The 22,186-nt window shown below is 43.4% G+C and overlaps 1 protein-coding gene across 2 annotated transcripts; it reads left to right on the forward strand.

Moving 5' to 3' along the window:
- The first annotated feature begins 1,214 nt into the window (after positions 1 to 1,214).
- On the forward strand, positions 1,215 to 18,351 carry LOC311000793 (mitochondrial inner membrane m-AAA protease component AFG3L2-like). Of its 2 annotated transcripts, none has more exons than XM_083991631.1 (17): positions 1,215 to 1,438; positions 2,484 to 2,583; positions 2,782 to 2,850; positions 3,161 to 3,303; positions 4,229 to 4,381; positions 5,153 to 5,227; positions 6,344 to 6,468; positions 8,470 to 8,743; positions 9,408 to 9,545; positions 10,290 to 10,443; positions 12,852 to 12,959; positions 13,051 to 13,176; positions 14,563 to 14,673; positions 14,834 to 14,949; positions 15,884 to 16,084; positions 16,942 to 17,136; positions 18,057 to 18,351. In XM_083991631.1, the coding sequence occupies exons 1-17, from the start codon at positions 1,334 to 1,336 to the stop codon at positions 18,318 to 18,320; spliced, it is 2,457 nt and encodes an 818-aa protein (XP_083847757.1). In that variant the 5' UTR covers positions 1,215 to 1,333; the 3' UTR covers positions 18,321 to 18,351. The 2 variants fall into 2 exon arrangements, with proteins under 2 accessions (XP_083847757.1, XP_083847758.1); XM_083991632.1 differs by having other exon boundaries at positions 6,347 to 6,468.
- Positions 18,352 to 22,186: the final 3,835 nt, after the last annotated feature.

Genomic DNA, 22,186 nt, shown 5'->3' on the forward strand with positions numbered 1-22,186 from the left:
TGTTTTATTTTTAGGTAAATTTCATATCCACAAAAAGAAATGGACTGACAGCAAACCAAATGTTACACTTTTTTTGAATGAACTTTATCAATACAGCACCGACATCAATGGACTAGAAATACCAAAAGCGTTAAAAACCAATTTTATTTTGGATAAGTATTTATTTATTTAATATGATCTTCTTTACTTCAATGTTTTTATATAGATATAGATATATTTTTATATATATATATATATATATGGTATATATATATATATATATATATATATATATATATATACATGGTATGCATAAACTCTTTGTATATTTATATATATATATTTTTTATTTTCCCTTGGCATATCAAAATGTAAAAAAGCAAAAACAAAAGAAAAAGATTATGATATGATCTGATTATGAAAAAGATTTTATTCTGTGGGTAATGGGGCTTTCGGCCATGTGTATTGTATTATTTGAACTAAGATGAAGTGTGATGATGATTATTTAAATTGACATGCCCGAAATAAACAAATTGATTGATTGATTGATTGACAACAGTATTGTTCTGTACATATGTGTTAATAAAGTTTTTTTTAAAAAAAGAAAAAGAAATGCCAAAGGCTTTAAAAACTAAAATTATTTAATTAATATGATTTTCTTTACATCGATGCATTTTTTATACGTGATACTTCTATACTCTTTGTATATTTAAACTTTTATATATTTTTTCTTCCCCTGGCTCAAAAGTTTTGTTATGAATTCTTTTTTTTATTTAAACTTTATTAACATTTATGTACAGAACAATACTGTTGTGCCAGGGGAAAATATATATATATATAAATATACAAAGAGTTTATGCTTACCATGTATATATAAACAAAATAAAATATCGATATATATGTATATAAAAAAAACATTGAAGTGAAGAAGATCATATTAAATAAATAAATACTTATCCAAAATAAAATTGGTTTTTAACGCTTTTGGTATTTCAAGTCCTTTGGTGTCGGTGCCATACTGAAAAAGCTCTTTCAAAAAAAGTGCAAAGTTTGGTTTTCCGTCAGTCCATTTTCTTTTGTGTATGTGAAATTTTCCTAAAAATAAAACAAGTTGTACAAAAAAAATTAAATCATTATCATGAAACTAAAGTTTTGTTCTGTATATAGTTGTTAATAAAGTTTCCAGGGGGCGCTGTGTCCTCCGCAGACAGCGCAGTGTCCCCGTGAAGAAGCAGAGGACGTCAAAGATGGCGGCGCAGAGTGATTACAGAACCGAGCCCCGCAGCCTGAGCCGTGTTTAACGCCGCTGCTGGAGCTTCTGTTCCCGTCTGAGTCGCTGTGTCCGCGGGTGAAGATGGCCCACCGCTACCTGCGGCTGTCCGCCGGCTGCCGCGGCCTGCTCTCCCCGGGCTGCAGGGGCCTGTTCCGGCTGCTGCTGCCCTCCGCTCCGGCCAGGCTGGTGGGTGAACCGACACATGCTAACATGCTAACTGTGCTAGCCGGGGGCAGCGGCCAAAACAAGCCGAGCAGGGAGCGCTCTGAGCGGCCACGGGGCGGACGGAGAGCCGCTGGGAGAGAGCTGGAACTACCGGGCTCAGGTGTCCGACGTCAGAGCAGGTAGACTCACCTGAGAGCCAGTCAGAGGTCAGAGGTCAGAGCAGGTGTCATTGACCCGGGAGGAGACCGGTCCTCAGGTGAGCCTACCTGCTGTTCGGACAGGTGACACCTGAGTCCGGTAGTTCCAGCTCTCTCCCAGCGGCTCTCCGTCAGCCCCGTGGCCGCTCAGAGAGCTCCCTGCTCGGCTTGTGTTGGCCGCTGCTGCCCCGGTTAGCATGTTAGCATGTAGTAGTAGTAGTAGTAAACCTTTATTTTACCAGGCAAGAATTGCTAAGAATACATTCTTATTAAGGCAATGGCCTGGTAGGAGGTGAAGACCTCCTAAGGGGAAGGGAGAGGGGGAGTGACATTAACATATAGACAATAAAAACACATACAACAACAGTGACACAAGAGAAGAAAGAATAAAGACATAATGCAACATACCACAGAATGACAGTTAGTTTGACGTGCAGTGACATACAACAAGTTAAGTAAGGACAGAGACACTAAAAGTAGAAACAGTGATACTAGACAACCATAATGAGACAGTAACAGAACAACAACGGTGTTAGTGAGGTTAGTGAGGTGACAGGACCAGAGAGAGCTCTGGCTGGGACAGCTGCAGGTAAACTTCATGGATTTAGTTATGACATGTTTGAAGGAGCTGACAGAGGTAAGAGTATGTGCTCCATCCCTTTAAAGGCCCATGCTGTGCACTGTTCTCTGGGTTTATTTACCTAACCAGATGTATCACTGGTTCTGAGTAGCTGTGATCTGCTTCATATGGTTTCTACTGCCCCTTCCTGTTGCCTCTTCCTGGAGCTCTAGCAGCCAATCAGCCGTTATGATATGATGCATCGTCATGTGACGTCAGTCGTGTCGTGTCGTGTCGGGTGTGTGTGCAGGTGACGTGTTCCACCGCGGCTGGACAGGTGAGCAGTGGGCGGAGCCTCCTGAGCGAGCTGCTGGGGGTCTACAGGAGGCTGAGCTCCAGACCCCCCAAAGGTACACACTCACTCTGTGTGTATGTGTGTGTGTGACAGAACAGTGTGTTTATATCAGCAGATATCTCTTCTATCTTCAGGTCTTCCATGGTGCTGTATAAACATTCTACTGTGAAGCCGAGCATGTTCAGCCTGTGTAATTTTTGTTGTGTGTGTGAGAACTACAAACTACAAACATGTTTTTTTTTTCTTCCTTCAGGGTTTGAGAAATATTTTCCAGATGCTCAGAAACCTGCAAAGAACTCAGAGGCTGAAGCTGCAACTAAAGGTACAACTACTGACACAACTACAGACACATCTACTGACTGACTACTACTGCTGGTAAACGGTTGATCTACCTGTGAACACTCAGGTAGATCAACCTGCTGCTGTCCTGAATCAGTGATTGGATGTTGTTGTGTGAGTGATGTACAGTGTTTTAGTATTTATTCTATTTTTATTCTCTGGTTGTTTTGAGTCTGTACCTGACTGTGACCTTAAATGTCCTTGTACACATTTGTACGATGACAATAAAGTATCTTGAATCTTGAATCTTGAATCTTGACTGATGTACTGACACCAGTCTGGTCTGTTCTCAGAGGCCAAACCCTCCAACGCTCAGAAACCCTCAGGGAAACCAGGAGGAATAGGAGGAGGAGGAGGAGGAGGAGGAGGACCAGGGGGAGGAGGTAAAAGAGGAGGGAGGAAGGAGGACTCCCATTGGTCCAGCCGCCTGCAGAAGGTCAGTGTGTCAGTATGTCAAAATAAAAGTACCACCCATAACACAATGAGTAAAGGCGCTTTCTTTTACATTGCTTAACATACATCCATGAATATGCTCCACAAAAACTACAGTCTTGTTTTCACTGTGTTTCAAGTAAATTCAGATTTATATTGAAAGGAAACGACCAGTTACTACAGAACTCCATTCAGAGAGAGTCTCTCATGCAGCACCTTTATTTTGAAATCAGTCCTTACGTTACGTCAGAAAAAAATTACAACGAAAAACAGAAAAAATTATTCAAAAAAACAGACCAAAAAATAAATTACCTTGAAAAACAGACCAAAAAAATTAATTACTCAGAAAAAACAGATTTTTTTTATTTAAGTGAATGCAATACACTTCCGTACTCTCTTTTTCTCTCTTTTTTTTTTTTTTGTCAAAAGCGACTTTTTCCGATGTTGTTCCAGTTTCTGGTTTGGAGACTCATTTGGGAAAAGTTGTATATTCGGTTCTGACGGTACGAAGTAGGGGTGGGAGAAAAAATCAATTCACATAAATATCGCAATATCTTTTTTGACGATTTTTAAATCAAATTTTTTTTTTAAATTTTTGGGGGGAATTTTTTAAATATTGTGCAATGTGCATTTGTTCGCCTTTTTTACATACAGAGAGTCCAGGTTTTGAAAAGGGTTTAAGTTCACTTTATAATGGAGTATGTTAGTTTATAGGCTCCTACAGTATTTGTGTGCAGATAAATGTTAAAAATGCTAAAATCTAGAGAATCTGCAATATCGTAGAATCGCAATTTAAATCGAATCACCATCCAAAAAGTAGAAGAATCGAATCAGGAGAAAAGCGTATCGTACCAGCCCTAGTATAAAGTATCGGTTGCTGTGACAACCCCGGTGTGTGTTCAGAGCTCTGGTTGTGTCTCCGTCTCCAGGGCGACGTTCCCTGGGACGACAAGGAGTTCCGGATGTACTTCCTGAGCGGAGCGGCGTTCTGGACCGCCGTCACCTACTACTTCTTCTTCAGGGACGGAGGACGAGAGGTCACGTGGAAGGACTTCGTCAACAACTACCTGTCCAAGGGAGCGGTGAGCAGCACGCCGTAACCAGGGCCGTTGCTAGGGGATCTGGCCCCCTTAAAGAATACTAAAGTGGGCCCCTCCCCCTAACTTTTCCTTTTTTTTTCTTAGACTACGTATGTATTATGGTTTTTTATTTAGCCTTCTTTGTTTTGATGCTAATGCAGCATTACACTGCAAAAACTCAAGTATCTTAGCAAGAATATTTGTCTTATTTCTAGTCAAAATGTCATTTCTAGTCAAAACAAATCTCATTCTACTTAAAATAAGACTCATCATATTAAAAGCAGCTTGTTTTTAGACACTTTTTACTTCTTTCAAGCAGATTTTCACTTGGAATAAGTAGAAAAAATCTGATAGTGGAGCAAGTTTTTCTTCCTTATTACAAGCACAAAAAACTTACTTTCACTGGCAGATTTTTCTACTTATTGTGAATTTAAGTGAAAATGATCTAAAAACAAGTTAATTTTTAGGTGATGAGTCTTATTTTAAGTGGAAAGAGATTAGTTTTGACTAGAAATGAGACATTTGGACAAGAAATAAGACAAATATTCTTGGAAAGATGTAGAGTTTTTACAGTGTACTATGAGTATTAATCAGGGTCTTACGCAGAATAAATCAGTCATACAAAGATTAGACTACTGGGGTTTTTTATGGGCCCCACTGGGCGCTGGGCCCCTAGAGTTATCACCACCTTTCTCCCCTAGACAACGGCCCTGGGTGTGATGTCATCACCGTGGCAACAGCCGGTGGTGATGTCATGTTGCTGTGTCCCTGCAGGTGGACCGGCTGGAGGTCGTCAACAAGAGATACGTCAAGGTCGTGTTCGCTCCCGGGAAGACGCCGGTGGACGGGGTGAGTCATGATGTCATGGTGCTGGTCCCGCATAGATATCTACACGTAGATGTCTCTGCCTCTGACGCTGCTGCCCATTGGAACGGATTGTGGCCGCCGCCATCTTGGTCAGGAGGTGTCTAACTTTTACTTCCTGTATCTCCAGAGGCAGAGGTCTATCACTGAAGCCCTTTGTTTTAATATAAATACTACATTTCAGCTACATAACTCTTTAATTTAAATTAACGATTTAATATGGCCTAGCACAATTATATAGGTAGCCTACAGTGGTTTACACTCACTCACTGGCCTCATCACCATGGCAACCACAAACTCACAGCCAGGGAAACAGCTGATAAGCCTACAGCCTACACATACAGGCAACAAAATAACAAACTATTAATATATGAACTAGCGGTATATGCACTAAATGTAACACATATCCCACCCTATGATACGTTACGTTAGTTTCATTTATGTCAGATAACTCACCTACATCAAATTCAACAAGTTCATAACAGTTCCTAATATAAAACAACTTATTACTGGAGAAAAGTTCTTCCATGTCTCTAACCAACTGCTGATCGGCGGGCGCTAACCCTGGGCGGAGGGATACGTGAGTTGGTTCGGTCCAAATAAAAACTGTGTTTTTCCTGCACTTTGAAGGGCTGGAAAAAATTATATTATAGTGAACAATGGAACTGTGTATTTTTTTTCAGGTAAAACCTCTTTTAGGCCGTGAAAATAGGCCGTTTCTTTGGGTCTGTTCACAACACTGTATGTTGTAAATCTCTGGGCAGGGCTATTATGGGCTGGCGTTGCTAACGGGAGGAGTGCAGAGAGTCTTCTACTGCAATTAAAGTACTTAGGGGCTATTTGGAGATCATACAACCACACTTTAAATGCTACTATCCCTTTAACTTCAGTTCTTCAGTGAGGTGTATCTCTGTATCTCTGTATCTCTGTGTGTTCTGCAGCAGTACATCTGGTTCAACATGTATCTCTGTATCTCTGTATCTCTGTGTCTCTGTATCTCTGTATCTCTGTGTCCTGCAGCAGTACATCTGGTTCAACATGTATCTCTGTATCTTTGTATCTCTGTATCTCTGTATCTCTGTATCTCTGTGTGCTCTGCAGCAGTACATCTGGTTCAACATCGGCAGCGTGGACACGTTTGAGAGGAACCTGGAGACGGCTCAGTACGAGCTGGGCATCGAGGGAGAGAACCGGCTGCCGGTGGTCTACTCCACCGAGAGCGACGGGTGAGTCTGACCTCTGACCTGGTAACCCTGGTAACCCTGGTAACCGTCTGACCCTCTGTGAAGGCTCATTCATACCTTTTATCACGTACAGACAAAATTGAATTGTATGCGTCCGTTTCAAACGTTGTTGCCGTCACTGCCCAGTGCCCACACACTTTCATGCGTCCTTTACAGCAGTGGTTCTCAATCTTTTTTCAGTGAAGTACCCCCTGTGAAATATTTTTTCAGCCAAGTACCCCCTACCCAGCGCAAAGCATTTTTGGACCAAAAGACGTAAAACACAGCAATGTGTCATCAGTGTCTGCTTTATTTTACTTTAAAACTGTGTAAAACATTGGTTAGTGGCCTCTTTTGAACTATTTGGAAATAAAAATATATAGAAATACAGACTAAAAAATAATCAACTTGATTATAAAGATTTTTGCACATGAGAATAATCATCAGTCTAAAATGCTATCTAATAAATATCTGTTCTCAAAATGAATTCATGATATCAATTATAGATACACATTTCTTCACACACAGAATAAAAGCCCAGACAGTAGGGATACTGCTTTGCAAGTCAGTCTGTGTCCTGCAACACGGTGGCATGGGGGGACTGTGTGTCTTCAGATCATAACAACAGGTTGAGAGCCAGAGGACTTCTCTCTCTGTCTGTGTTAACTGAGGCAGTGAAACACACCTGCATTAGTGGCCTTGACTTTATGAAGTTGATCACTTTGATGCTGTCGTTTAAAATCTCATGTAACACCAACCTGTATTCATAAAGTTTCCTCATGAAGCAGTCAGGAGGCTCACCGACATGACGTGCATGTTTTGTGTTGAGATGCGTCTGGAGATGAGCAGCTTCATGCCACTGTTTGCTAACTTCTCCCCACAGAAAAAAAAAATATGATGCCTAGAGTGGGTTGCAACTCGTGGACGTAAATCCCTTCACCACAAATTCTTCTGAACACTGTCGGGATTTTACCGGCGCTGGTTTCGACTTTTTATCACTTATCCCTCCGTGTTTCAGCAGCGCTGCTGCTACGTCAACCCCGACTCCGTTGTTTGATTGACAGGCGATGCCGTGCGGCAAATGCCAGGTTGGGTTAAACCATCTGGTGGGGGGGGACTCGGTTTTTTTTTTAGGATAATGAATTAAGTAGCCCACTGAATATAAGATTTAGTTTATGAATTTAGACATGTATTTTATTGAAATATCCGTTATATAATTATTTTAATGGATTTTGGAATTTATATATTTTTAAATATATATATTTAAAATCTCACGTACCCCCTGGAGTGCCTTCACGTACCCCTAGGGGTACGCGTACCCCCATTTGAGAAACACTGCTTTACAGCACAGAGTCAACAGTTTATGACAACAAACATGGCGACCGTCCACGTTACTTTTAACTCATTGAGTGCCGCGCTCCTTTCCAAAGTTTTAGTCAGCTTTTTTTAATTGTTTATTTGACGAGGACAATGCACATTAATGAACAATTAGTGATGTGCACATCACGTCATGTAAATATAGCTAGGAGCTCATTTCCATCCGTAGTCCTCACATTTAGAGAGAGAGAACAATAGAAGGCTACCTGCATAAGTGTAAGAGAAGACATAGTAATAGCAGCGGTTTTCGGAACAGGTTCGATTTAATACGTTGATTATTAAAAAGGCTTGGTTGGAAACAAACGCATACGACCGGGAGGAGGCAGGAAAACAGCGGAGAATTGAGCCACGTGTCGGCTACAGGCAGGTACGAATGTAAACAGAACGTTGACAGAAAGTAAAAAGTCCGAACAGTCATTGTCGAGCCCCTCAAAAAAATTTTTAAATAATTAATTCAGACTAAATATAATTTTTTATGGAAAAGCAATACTTTCATTCTGTACCCCTCAAAACGCCCCGTGGATGTAATAATAAATAATAAATATTCTACATATTCAACCTTTAACCCTCTGACCTGGTAACCCCTGGTAACCCCTGTAACCCTGGTAACTGTCTCCCTGTCTGCAGCACCTTCCTGCTCAGCATGCTCCCCACCGTGCTGATCATCGGCTTCCTGCTCTTCATGCTGCGGCGCGGCCCGGCGGGCGGCGGGCGGCCCGGCCGGGGGATGGGAGGTCTGTTCAGCGTCAGCGAGACCACGGCCAAGATCCTGAAGGACGAGATCGACGTCAAGTTCAAGGACGTGGCCGGCTGCGAGGAGGCCAAGCTGGAGATCATGGAGTTCGTCAACTTCCTCAAGAACCCCAAACAGTACCAGGACCTGGGCGCCAAGATCCCCAAGGTAACCGCTAAGGGTGGGAGAAAAAATCGATTCACATATATATCGCAATATCTTTTTTAATCGATTTTTTTTTTTCAAAAATCAATCATTTTTTTGGGGAAATTTTTTTTAAATACTGTGCAATGTGCATTTGTTCGCCTTTTTTACATCCAGAGAGTCCAGGTTTTGAAAAGGGTTTAAGTTCACTTTATAATGGAGTATGTTCATTTATAGGCTCCTACAGTATTTGTGTGCAGATAAATGTTAAAAATGCTAAAGACTAAAAATCATAGAGAGAATCGGCAATATCGTAGAATCACAATTTAAATCGAATCGCCATCCAAAAAATCGTAGAAAAATCGAATCGGGAGAAAAGCGTATCATCCCAGCCCTAATATTTACTCAAATAACACAAATTATTTAAATTTTTTTACCGAGAAGTCTGGAAATTAGAGTCTGGTGAGAAAAAAAGTATGGAATTTGGACATTTCAAATGTGTAGGAACCCTGAAAGTTGTAAACGAATGCGATGATGCGTGAACCAACTGTTCTCTCATTGGTTGACCCCAACACTGATTGGTTGTTGTGTGTTGCTATGTGTGTTGCTATGTGTTGTGTGTTGCTATGTGTGTTGCTATGTGTGTTGCTATGTGTGTTGCTACGTGTGTTGCTATGTGCGTTGCCAGGGGGCCATCCTGACGGGGCCCCCGGGGACAGGGAAGACGCTGCTGGCCAAGGCCACGGCCGGAGAGGCCAACGTTCCCTTCATCACCGTCAACGGGTCAGAGTTCCTGGAGATGTTCGTGGGCGTCGGCCCGGCCAGGGTGAGGGGCGGCCATCTTCATCTTCTTCATCCTCTTCCTTCCTCATCATCCTCCTCCTTCATCCTCCTCCTTCCTCCTCCTCTTCATCCTCTTCCTCCTTCATCCTCCTCTTCCTCCTCCTCCTTCCTCCTCCTCCTCCTCCTTTCTCCTTCATCCTCCTCCTCCTTCCTCCTCCTCTTCATCCTCCTCCTCCTTCATCCTCCTCCTTCCTCCTCCTCTTCATCCTCTTCCTCCTTCATCCTCCTCTTCCTCCTTCCTCCTCCTCTTCATCCTCTTCCTCCTTCATCCTCCTCTTCCTCCTTCCTCCTCCTCTTCATCCTCTTCCTCCTCCTCCTCCTTCATCCTCCTCCTCCTCCTTCATCCTCCTCCTTCCTCCTCCTCTTCATCCTCTTCCTCCTTCATCCTCCTCTTCCTCCTCCTCCTTCATCCTCCTCCTCCTTCCTCCTCCTCCTCCTTTCTCCTTCATCCTCCTCCTCCTTCCTCCTCCTCTTCATCCTCTTCCTCCTTCATCCTCCTCTTCATCCTCCTCCTCCTCCTTCATCCTCCTCCTTCCTCCTCCTCTTCATCCTCTTCCTCCTTCTCTTCATCCTCTTCATCCTCCTCCTCTTCCTCCTCCCCCTTCATCCTTCTTCCTCCTCCTCCTCCTCCTCCTCTTCCTCCTCGTCCTCCTTCCTCCTCCTCTTCCTCCTCCTCTTCTTCCTCCTTCATCCTCCTCCTCTGCTGATGATGTCACTTCCTGTGTAGGTGCGGGACCTGTTTGTGATGGCGAGGAAGAACGCTCCGTGCATCCTCTTCATCGATGAGATCGACGCGGTCGGACGGAAGCGCGGCCGAGGGAACTTCGGCGGCCAGAGCGAGCAGGAGAACACGCTGAACCAGCTGCTGGTGGAGATGGACGGTGGGTGAAAGGCATCATGGGAAATAGTATGTCGTTTAGTCTGAGTTTCCTGATGCATCATGGGAAATGTGTCATTTAGTCTGAGGCTGTGTCCTATCCCCCCCTCCTCTCTATCTAGTGACCAGTTGTCGCAGTGGTGTCCAAATGCAGTAGCAACCGGTGTAGCTACCAAATAAATGAAGTAGTGACCGGTGTAGCTACCAAATAAATGCAGTAGTGACCGGTGTAGCTACCAAATAAATGCAGTAGTGACCGGTGCAGCTACCAAATAAATGCAGTAGTGACCGGTGTAGCTACCAAATAAATGCAGTAGTGACCGGTGTAGCTACCAAATAAATGCAGTAGTGACCGGTGTAGCTACCAAATAAATGCAAGTAGCGACCGGTGTAGCTACCAAATAAATGCAAGTAGTGACCGGTGTAGCTACCAAATAAATGCAGTAGTGACCGGTGTAGCTACCAAATAAATGCAGTAGTGACTGGTGTAGCTACCAAATAAATGCAGTAGTGACCGGTGCAGCTACCAAATAAATGCAGTAGTGACCGGTGTAGCTACCAAATAAATGCAAATAGTGACCGGTGCAGCTACCAAATAAATGCAGTAGTGACCGGTGTAGCTACCAAATAAATGCAGACCGGTGTAGCTACCAAATAAATGCAGTAGTGACCGGTGTAGCTACCAAATAAATGCAGTAGTGACCGGTGTAGCTACCAAATAAATGCAGTAGTGACCGGTGTAGCTACCAAATAAATGCAGACCGGTGTAGCTACCAAATAAATGCAGTAGTGACCGGTGTAGCTACCAAATAAATGCAGTAGTGACCGGTGTAGCTACCAAATAAATGCAGTAGTGACCGGTGTAGCTACCAAATAAATGCAGTAGTGACCGGTGTAGCTACCAAATAAATGAAGTAGTGACCGGTGTAGCTACCAAATAAATGAAGTAGTGACCGGTGTAGCTACCAAATAAATGCAGTAGTGACCGGTGTAGCTACCAAATAAATGAAGTAGTGACCGGTGTAGCTACCAAATAAATGCAGTAGTGACCGGTGTAGCTACCAAATAAATGCAGTAGTGACCGGTGTAGCTACCAAATAAATGCAAGTAGTGACCGGTGTAGCTACCAAATAAATGCAGTAGTGACCGGTGTAGCTACCAAATAAATGCAAGTAGTGACCGGTGTAGCTACCAAATAAATGCAGTAGTGCAGCAGCCTCAATAAATGTGTCCAGCTGCCAGAGTTGTCCGGTCGTGGCTTCCACAGACTCCCACAACAAACGTCAGAGCAAATTTCCTAACAAGCGTTATAAACTGACCACAGACTCTGGATAGCGAGGCTAATTTCTGTTAGCCCGTCTATGAGATTTTACATTATACGTTAGCATTAAGCTAGCGGACTTTATGCTTAGTTGTGACACTGGCTGTGTGTGTTTTGAACGTTGTTTCAAACTATGTGGGTGTGATTGAACATCTTTGATGCTTAAATATTAGGGCTGTCAGAGTTAACGCGTTAATCGCGATGCGATTAATTAAAAAAATTAACGCGATTAATTTTTTTAATCGCGGTTAATCGCGGCCCATTTTGTCCTCTGTCTGCTGGACTGGAGGACTGGACTGTGGGACCTCCAGTCCAGTAGGTGGCGGTAAGGCACCTTCAAGTTGGTTGCTACACAAATATACACAGTCTAACATATATCCACCGCTCCATCCATTGATTTTTTGACGGCTTTGTTGTAAACAAATGCACGTGGCCAGGCAGAGGTGTAGCAAAGTAACGGGCAATTTCCACTGGATGCGATTCGTTTCAATTCTGTGTGAGTTTCATGCATCATGTGTTATGATTAGGTACTAGGCCTGCTAGGTCTGGTCTAAAAGTTGTTTGTCTAGAGATTATAACACTTTGGAGTGTTGAAAGTCCAAAGCGCTATATATAATATTTTTAATAGAGATTAATCGCGAGTTAACTATGGAAAAAATGCGATTAATCGCGATTAGAAAAATTAATCGTTTGACAGCCCTATTAAATATATATATATTACCGCTTAATATATTGCTTTACTCCTCTTTTTATGTTGGTACATCCGTAGGTCTATGCTACACCGGCCGTTACCATGGTTGTATCCATGGTACCTACGCCGGCCGTTACAATCGCGGTCGGAACGTTTTAATTACGTGACGTAATACGTCATTAACTGTGCGGCGGAGTAGTGTCTGAAAGTGTTTTTTTATTTGACCAGTGAGTCACTTTATAGTCACTATATTGAATTCACTATGTCGTGAGTAGGGAGGAGGGAATGAGTGAGTGATTTTGGACACAACGTGAGTTTCCTGATGCATTATGGGAGGTTGGGCACGTTGCCGCAGCGACAGGAAGTGCGTGCGAGGTCTCAACTGCTCTCTGTGTCTCAGGCTTCAACACGGCGACCAACGTGGTGGTTCTGGCGGGAACCAACAGACCCGACATCCTGGACCCGGCGCTGATGAGACCGGGACGCTTCGACCGGCAGATCTACATCGGTGAGTCAGGTTACCACGGAGACGTGTTGACCAGCTGGTTCTGGTTCTGGTTGTGGTTCTGATCCGGTCCGCTGTCTGTGTTCTGTCCCAGGTCCTCCAGACATTAAAGGTCGAGCCTCCATCTTTAAAGTTCACCTTCGTCCTCTGAAGCTCGAGGTCGACGTGGACAAAGACTCGCTGGCAAAGAAGATGGCCGCCCTCACACCTGGATTCTCAGGTGAGCTCCCCGCCCTCCACCCCAGACCCCTAGACCCTCTGTCACTGCCCGATTTGCATCGCTACCCGATTTGTGACAGCTACATACGGCAACTCCACTTGGACAAACTTAGTTGAATTGACTTAGGATCACTGCCCTGTGTGCGTCTTTTTATTTTTTTTAAATATACTTTATTAGTAATGTAAATTGAGGGTTGGTTGTGGTGGTATGAAAACAGGATCAGAGGTAGAGACTTTTAGTGTTTACTCTCGTCTTTTCTCGCCGGCCTCATCACCATGACAACCACAAACAATCACAACTACCACAACACTCACTGAATAAACGAGTCTGCCGCAGCTGTCTTATGACGGACGTCCGCGTTTTTTTTAATTGTTTTTAATCATTTTCACAGTACCGTATTTTAAATTTACAGAACTTTAAGCAGACTTCACCTTGTACGCAAATCGGGCAGCGCCCTGATGAAGTTTGTTCAAGTGGAGTTGCCGTAGACAGCGGTCCAAGATGGCGGCCGGTCTGCACATGCGCAGACCAGTATAGGACGAATCTCCTTGTTGTTTACAACTACTTCCTGGTAGAAAACCAGCATGAGAACAATAGTGACGGACGAGAGTTTCACTATATTTATATAATTTTTCATGTCACTATATCACCGTTTAGACTAATCTGATGTTTGTAAAGTTTATAAAACCAATGACTGGACAAACATTACTATTTCTGTGTGCACATTTTTGTAATTAGTCATGGTTATCATAGATTAGCTGGGCTAACGGTTAGCTACCTGTTTAACTTTAATAACTCAGTGACTCAATAAACGCTCCATGAAAAAATATTTTCTCCAGCGGATATCTGAGTTCCAACATGACTGAGCTAACTGGAGTAGTTTCATGTTGTGTCCCACAACGGGAGGGTTTTAACAGCTGACGTCCTGCTGTTAGCTTAGCTACCGCTGTTAGCTTAGCTACCGCCGTTAGCTTAGCTACCGTTAGCTTAGCTACCGTTAGCTGTCCCTGTCAGCTGCAGCCACTGATGCTTTCTAGACACTGTGATTCCCCCAAACTGAATAAATACAACACATAGCAACACAAAACACACACACAGAAATAGTAATGTTTCTTCAGTCATTTCAGATTTGTCTAAACGGTGATAGGGCGTGAAAAATATGATATATAGCTAAACTCTCGTTCGTTACTATTGATCTCATTCACATTACAGCTGGTTTTCTACCAGGAAGAAGAATATAAACAACAAGGAGATTCGGTCTATAGTAACAAATCGGGTAGTGACACCCCCCGAACCCCAGACCTCCAGACCCACAGACCCCCCCCCCCCCCCCCCCCCATGACTCAGTAGAACTGCTGTTGATCCGCCCTGCTCTCCGTCTGCCAGGCGCCGACATCGCCAACGTCTGCAACGAGGCGGCTCTGATCGCCGCTCGCCACCTGGCCGACGCCATCAACCAGAAACACTTTGAGCAGGCCATCGAGAGGGTCATCGGAGGTGAGTCCAGACCAGAACCAGAACTAGACCTAGACCAGAACCAGACCTAGACCAAGACTAGACCAGACCAGTTCAGTTCTTGCTGGTTGCTAAGCGGTTGTTGCTGGTTGCTAAGCGGTTGTTGCTGGTTGCTAAGCGGTTGTTGCTGGTCCTGTTTGAGGTCTGGAGAAGAAGACTCAGGTCCTGCAGCCGGAGGAGAAGAAGACGGTGGCGTACCACGAGGCCGGCCACGCCGTCGCCGGATGGTTCCTGGAGCACGCCGACCCTCTGCTAAAGGTAACGCAACACGCCTGTAACACGTAACGCAACACACCTGTAACATACAGCGGGGAAAATAAGTATTGAACACGTCAACATTTTTCTCAGAAAATATATTTCTAATAGAGCTATTGACATGAAATTTTCACCAGATGTTGGCATCAACCCAAGTAATGCACATACAAAGAAATCCGAACATTAATGTCCATGAATTAAGTTATGTGTAATAAAGTGAAATTAAACACATGAAGAAAAGGAGGGGCAAAAAGGTATGGAAAGCCAAGAAAGCAGCTGGAGTTTGTCAGTATTTAGAATGTAATCCTGTCTCCTATCAGTGCAAAGTAATATCTGCTGGTTTAGTCCTGATTGATGCCTTTTAAAAAGGTTTCTCACCACCAAGGTGTCAGACAAGAAGTATTGCATGATGGGCAATGGCAAAGAGCTGTCTAAGAGCTGTCTAAAGACCTACGCAACCAAAGATTTCAGACAGAAGAGTCAAAACAATAATCAGAAGGGTTCCCTAACAGTCCAGGACACTGGTGGAGAGCTTCAGAAAGACCTGGAATCAGCAGGTGCAGTTGTTTCATAGAAAACAATAAGTAATGCACTCAACCGCCATGGCCTCCATGCACATGTAACAGAGTTTACGGACGCTCACTGGTTAGCAGGGCTCCCCTCAGCACATAAATATGGGCTGTGACGTAAACACAGTGCCAGTATGTGAGGATTGAGCCCATGGTAGGTTTGTTACACACACACACCTGCAACACGCCTGTAACAGGCCTGTAACACACCTTCAACACGCCTTCAACATACCTGCAACACGCCTGTAACACGCCTGCAACATACCGGCCCTGATCACCATTAACGGTGGCGTTGTTGTCCTCTGACGTCTTCATGTGTTGCTATGGCGTTGTCCCAGTCTGACGTGTTGTGTTGCCGTGGTTACCAGGTGTCCATCATCCCGCGGGGGAAGGGCCTGGGCTACGCTCAGTACCTGCCCAGGGAGCAGTACCTCTACACCGCGGAGCAGCTGCTGGACCGCATGTGCATGACGCTGGGGGGCCGCGTCTCCGAGGAGATCTTCTTCGGACGCATCACCACCGGCGCCCAGGACGACCTGCGCAAGGTCACGCAGAGCGCCTACGCACAGGTCAGAGGTCACAGGGTCGCAAAACGCCTTAAAGGGATAGTTCAACATGTTGTCAAACTGGCCCATTGCCATAATCCCTATAGTCATAGCAGTAGGTTCGTTACCTGTAATTGTCGGTGCAAGATGTTTTTAGAACGGTGGAGCAGAGCCGTGAGCTGCTCAGAGCTACGCTACAGAGGCTCATTATGGGATTTCTTGGTTTCCCTCATCAAATACACAATCCAACAACTCCACAACGCTCTGGTGGACAAGTTGTGAGCTGCACATTCACCACGCTATGAGATAATAACACAACGTTACCACACAGAGTTGTTTTAGAGGGAAATTCATGCAAAACCACTGATGCGTGTTGCCTTCAGGGACAGTTTTTCATCAACAGTCTCTGTATTTCCCTCTACACGCTACACATTTTTCCCTCTACACTCTATAATGTTCAAAAACATATAATTCATCATCATTTTGTGTTTTATCCTTAATAAATTAGATTTTGGATGATGATGATGATGATGAGGAAGATGAGAATGAGGATGAGGCCAGTGAAGGTGAAAGTCTACAGAGACTGGTGTTTCTAATACAGTAGATGATGAACCGTAATGGTACAATGTTGCCTACAAGCTAAAAACCCCCCCAAAAATGTCTTTAGATTATGTTATTTAGTCTATTTTGAGACATAAAAACAGTTTTTCCCCACTGGCATCATAATGCGTACTGTACCATAGAGGGTTAATGGTCTTAAAAAGTCTTGAAGGTGAGTTGGTGGACCCTGCAGAGGTCCAGAGTCGTGTCCCTCTCAGGTTGTGGTGTGGGTTGTGTTGCAGTCGTGTCCCTCTCAGATCCTGGTGTGGGTTGTGTTGCAGATCGTTCAGTTTGGGATGAATGCGAAGGTGGGCCAGGTGTCGTTCGACCTGCCGCGGCAGGGGGAGATGGTTCTGGAGAAGCCGTACAGCGAGGCCACGGCCCGGCTCATCGACACCGAGGTCCGCACCCTCATCAGCGAGGCCTACCAGAGAACCCAGCAGCTGCTCAACAGCAAGAAGGCCGAGGTGGAGAAGGTACCAGAACCCCTCAGCCAGCAGAACCTCTCACACCTTATGTTATGTTTATTTGATATGGACGTCACAGCTACATTGAGACTGTTCCAGTGGACAGACCAGATGCTTGGGGGTGTTTAGCACATGTGCTGATTTTCAACACCAGTCCATAGGCAGCTAATCTGAAAATACAGACCATATTATCAACAGTATGAGATAAAACCAAGTACATGACACTACATCATGACAGTAGCTATAAATTATATATATAATTTTTCATGTCACTATATCACCGTTTAGACTATTCTGATGTTTGTAAAGTTTATAAAACCAATGATTGGACAAACATTACTATTTATGTGTGCACATGTTTGTAATTAGTCATGGTTATCATAGATTAGCAGGGCTAACGGTTAGCTACCTGTTTAACTTTAATAACTCAGTGACTCAATAAACGCTCCATGAAAAAATATTTTCTCCAGCGGATAGCTTAGCTACTGCTGTTAGCTTAGCTACCGCTGTTAGCTTAGCTACTGTTAGCTTAGCTACCGTTAGCTACCGCCGTTAGCTTAGCTACCGTTAGCTGTCCCTGTCAGCTGAGCCACTGATGCTTTCTAGACACTGTGATTCCCCCAAACTGAATAAATACAACACATAGCAACACAAAACACACACACAGAAATAGTAATGTTTCTTCAATCATTTCAGATTTGTCTAAACGGTGATAGGGCGTGAAAAATATGATATATAGCTAAACTCTCGTTCGTTACTATTGATCTCATTCAAATTACAGCTGGTTTTCTACCAGGAAGTAGAATGTAAACAACAAGGAGATTCGGTCTATAGGGATTATGGCAATGGGCCAATTTGACAAGAATGTTGTTGAACAATCCCTTTACCGCTCCTCTCCTCTCCTCTCCTCTCCCGTCCTCCTCCTCCAGGTGGCGCTGCGGCTGCTGGAGAAGGAGGTGCTGGACAAGAGCGACATGGTGGAGCTGCTGGGGAAGCGGCCGTTTGCGGAGAAGTCGACGTACGAGGAGTTTGTGGAGGGGACGGGCGGCGTGGACGAGGACACGACGCTGCCCGAGGGCCTGAAGGACTGGAACCAGGAGAGGAGGAGCGGGGAGGAGAGGAGGAGCGGGGAGGACAAGGAGAGCCCCGACGAGCAGGTGGCCCGCCAGATCTCTGGGGGGATGCCCTTCTAGAGCCTTCATCTCCATCCCATAACGCTCCTCTACCCCCACCACCTGTCTGATCAGAGACTGAAGAGATGTGACACTCCGCAGCAGAATTCCCCTCATTTTTGACCCTAAGTCGTTGTCCTGATGGTCACCCAGAGCAAAAAAACTACACTAAACGCGACTAAAATTGATGCAGGCAAACCGGAGTTACCATGGCTACCCGGCGCTAGGGATAGCCAGGGCCGTTGTATAGGGGAGAAAGGTGATGATAACTCTAGGGGCCCAGCGCCCAGTGGGGCCCATATTTTATTTGTCTTATTTCTTGTCCAAATGTCTCATTTCTAGTTAAAACTAATCTCTTTCCACTTAAAATAAGACTCATCACCTAAAAATTAACTTGTTTTTAGATCATTTTCACTTAAATTCACAATAAATAGAAAAATCTGCCAGTGAAAGTAAGTTTTTTGTGCTTGTAATAAGGAAGAAAAACTTGCTCCACTATCAGATTTTTTCTACTTATTCCAAGTGAAAATCTGCTTGAAAGAAGTAAAAAGTGTCTAAAAACAAGCTACTTTTAATATGATGAGTCTTATTTTAAGTAGAATGAGATTTGTTTTGACAAAGAAATGACATTTTGACTAGAAATAAGACAAATATTCTTGCTAAGATACTTGAGTTTTTGCAGTGTAATGCTGCATTAGCATCAAAACAAAGAAGGCTAAATAAAAAACCATAATACATATGTAGTTTTCAACCACAACAAACACTCAGAAAACAATCAGATATCTCTGGTACATGACTGGAATCCTTAGAGACACCCATAGATATATGCTCCGTTCACAACAACTCAGAGGTCGAAATTCCCAACTCGGAAATTCCCGACTTCCGACATCATTGCATTCACGCTGCAGGAACTCGGGAGAATAAAAACATGGATACCTGAAGGAAGTTTGTCGTATTGTGGCTCATCGCTGAATAGTAAAAATCAATGCAGCGGTAAATGATGTTTATTTTGGAGGCAAATGAAGAGGAGAGCATATAATGTTACAGCCTTGATAACAGTTAAACCTTATTTCCGTCACATACGAGGGACACAGTTTCACACCGTACAACAATCACAGCTTAATATAAACGTATTTCATATTGGCTACTGCAGTAATACACAAACATATGCACTCAAACCTCAACAAATAACTTCAAATGTCTAAATTCTAACCGTTTAAGACGAGGGCCGCCATGTTTTGATGTTGTTGTGACGTCAAGTCTGAAAGTCGGAGCTCTGATATGATACCAGAGTTTCCAACCTGTAATTTCCGAGAGAGTTCGACGACGTTCAATTCATTTTTTACAACTCGAAGCTCGTTTTTTTCCCGACTTCCGAGTTGTCTTGAACGCAGCATTATATACTGACTAGATGCTGCGTTCCCATGCAGCTCTATTGAGTGGAATACGTCAACGTGGCGGCCATCTTGGTGAGGGGGAAAATAAATAGCCTTTTAAGGTTTTTTAGGTTTTTCTTTCCTTCATTTGTCTCTGGCATCAAACATAGCTACATTTAAATAAAATGAGGTAGACACCGGAAACTAAGGAATTATTCACAATAAAATGTTTTGGTCTCACTCAACTCAGATATAACAAAAGTAGCCTACATTTTGTGCTCAGTGTAAATAATAGTCGTTCTGTTAAAAAAAAAAAAATCAGATAGTTTATAAGACAATCATCTTGTCTGAAAAAATGTAAATGTCCCTTTTTACTGTCACAGAAGGAGAAACATAGAGAGACTCAACAGAAAGTTCTGTAAACTTGAAAACAAGTGAAACTGAGGTGCAGCTGTAGTTTTACGCCGGGAGAGAAGAGAAGACTTCGTAACGCTCCAGTATTCTCCAACACCGACTCTCAAAGTCCACGGTTTTATTTTTAAATGACGAACGGCTGTTTTTCAGTCAGTGATTTAAAACGATGGACCGATGATGTCATGTACCAGAGATATCTGATTGTTTTCTGAGTGTTGTGGTTGAAAGAATTGCCCCCATAGGTTAGCGTTGTGACTATATCGCTACAGCTGGGTAGCCATGGTAACTCCGGTTTGCCTGCAGCAATTTTAGTCGTGTTTAGTTTTTTGCTCTTGGTGACCATCAGGACAACGATTTAGGGTCAAAAATGACCGGAATTCTCCTTTAAAGACAGTTTCTATCCACACGCAGAAGAACCAGAACCCTGAATGTAGAGGAGGAACCCCGAGGTTCTGCTGCTTTAAAGGGATAGTTCACCCAAAATTGAAATTTCACTCATTATCTACTCTCCCTCCATCATGTGGACTAAGGGCTGGGAGAAGTTTCAGAGTCCTCCGTGGCTTCTCTGAGTTACAGGGGGTCTCGGCGTAGCAGTGCATGTCCATATGACGGTTGCAAATGGATACCAACTGTCTTCGTAACAAAAAGACACACCAAAAACATCCAGATACCTCCATGCTGCTCGTATGTAATGTCCCTCTTGTATTGAAGCCCCGACATGAGAAATTGTCCCAAAAAAAAACTATTTCAAGCTTGTTTGTAGCTTGTTTCGGGGCTTCAATACAAGAGGGACATTACATACGAGCAGCATGGAGGTATCTGGATGTTTTTTGGTGTGTCTTTTTGTTATGAAGACAGTTGGTATCCATTTGCAACCGTCATATGGACATGCACTGCTACGCCGAGACCCCCTGTAACTCAGAGAAGCCACGGAGGACTCTGAAACTTCTCCCAGCCCTTAGTCCACATGAGGGGGAGGAGATAATTTCAATATTGGGTGAACTATCCCTTTAATAACACAGATGATTAACTTATTTAAAGCTTCACTCATCAGCACTTATTGATCGTGAAGAGACTGACGATGTTCTGAGACTCTTTGCTTCCTTCAGAGAGAGAGAACGTCTTCTCTCCATCGAGCTGCGGTCTGAGCTGATCAGATATGAATTTAGTTATTGATCGGTGATCGGTTCTAGCAGCATGCTGCAGTGCAGACTGTGTTCAGCCGACGCTAACGTGATGTGAAATATGATATGAATTATAAAAACATGTAAATGTGTGTTTCATGTTGCAGACATTTTAATAAAGACAGAAAAACTCAGCAGCTTTAAAAATGACTCATCAATCAATCAATCAATCAATCAATCAATCAGCCAATCAGACATGGAATAAGAACAGTGGACATTTATTACAGTGTGATGTCACTAGAACAATAATAAACTATGATCATGTATTAAGAAACATTTATAGCTAAATGAATAAACTGTTCTGGGTTTAAAATAAAACCTGTGACCTTCCTGTCTGCTTTTGTTTTTCATGAAACAATCTAAGGCTTTTACTTTTTTTATTATTATTAATTTGTTACAAGGGTAAATACAATGTAACATTTTGAAAAACGGACACGGAGCGTTGTAAAAGTCTTGACACCAGAAATGATCTGTAGGAACTTGAAGGATTAAAACCTGGGTGGACAACCTGGTCAACTAGCTGCTGGAAAGCTACAGGGGACAAAACCCCTTTCTGGGGTCATTCTGCTGGAGAAATGATGTAAATGCAAATATTTAGGTACTACAATGGCATAAATAGTCATACAACTATAACATTTGGCAGAGAGTATCTTGACACATAGGGGGAGGCAGGAAAAAAAGATTCTGGGGTTTGTTGCAACTCGATTTTAAGATATCACCCTGAACATCCCAAAAAAGACAAAAAAAAAAAAAAGTAGGCTACTGTTCGCCTGACAAATTCTTATTTTTCAGCACTTTATGGAGAATATCTATGCCTAACATGTATATAGAAAACTTCCTTAATTCATAAGCTTCCATTTGAGTCCCAGATAGCCTTTCTATCTCCAAAGCTCCACTTGCTGTGGCCAACGGT

The sequence above is a fragment of the Trachurus trachurus genome (genome assembly GCF_905171665.1).
Source record: "Trachurus trachurus genome assembly, chromosome: 17".
Classification (NCBI taxonomy): Eukaryota; Metazoa; Chordata; class Actinopteri; order Carangiformes; family Carangidae; genus Trachurus; species Trachurus trachurus.

Bases quoted from the DNA above. Each gene is read 5' to 3' on its own strand.
- LOC311000793 (XM_083991631.1), top strand. From the start codon at position 1,334: ATGGCCCACCGCTACCTGCGGCTGTCCGCCGGCTGCCGCGGCCTGCTC. The intron at 3,304-4,228 runs GTCAGTGTGTCA...CTCCGTCTCCAG, and splicing joins GGTCCAGCCGCCTGCAGAAG to GGCGACGTTCCCTGGGACGA. The intron at 14,950-15,883 runs GTAACGCAACAC...CGTGGTTACCAG, and splicing joins ACGCCGACCCTCTGCTAAAG to GTGTCCATCATCCCGCGGGG.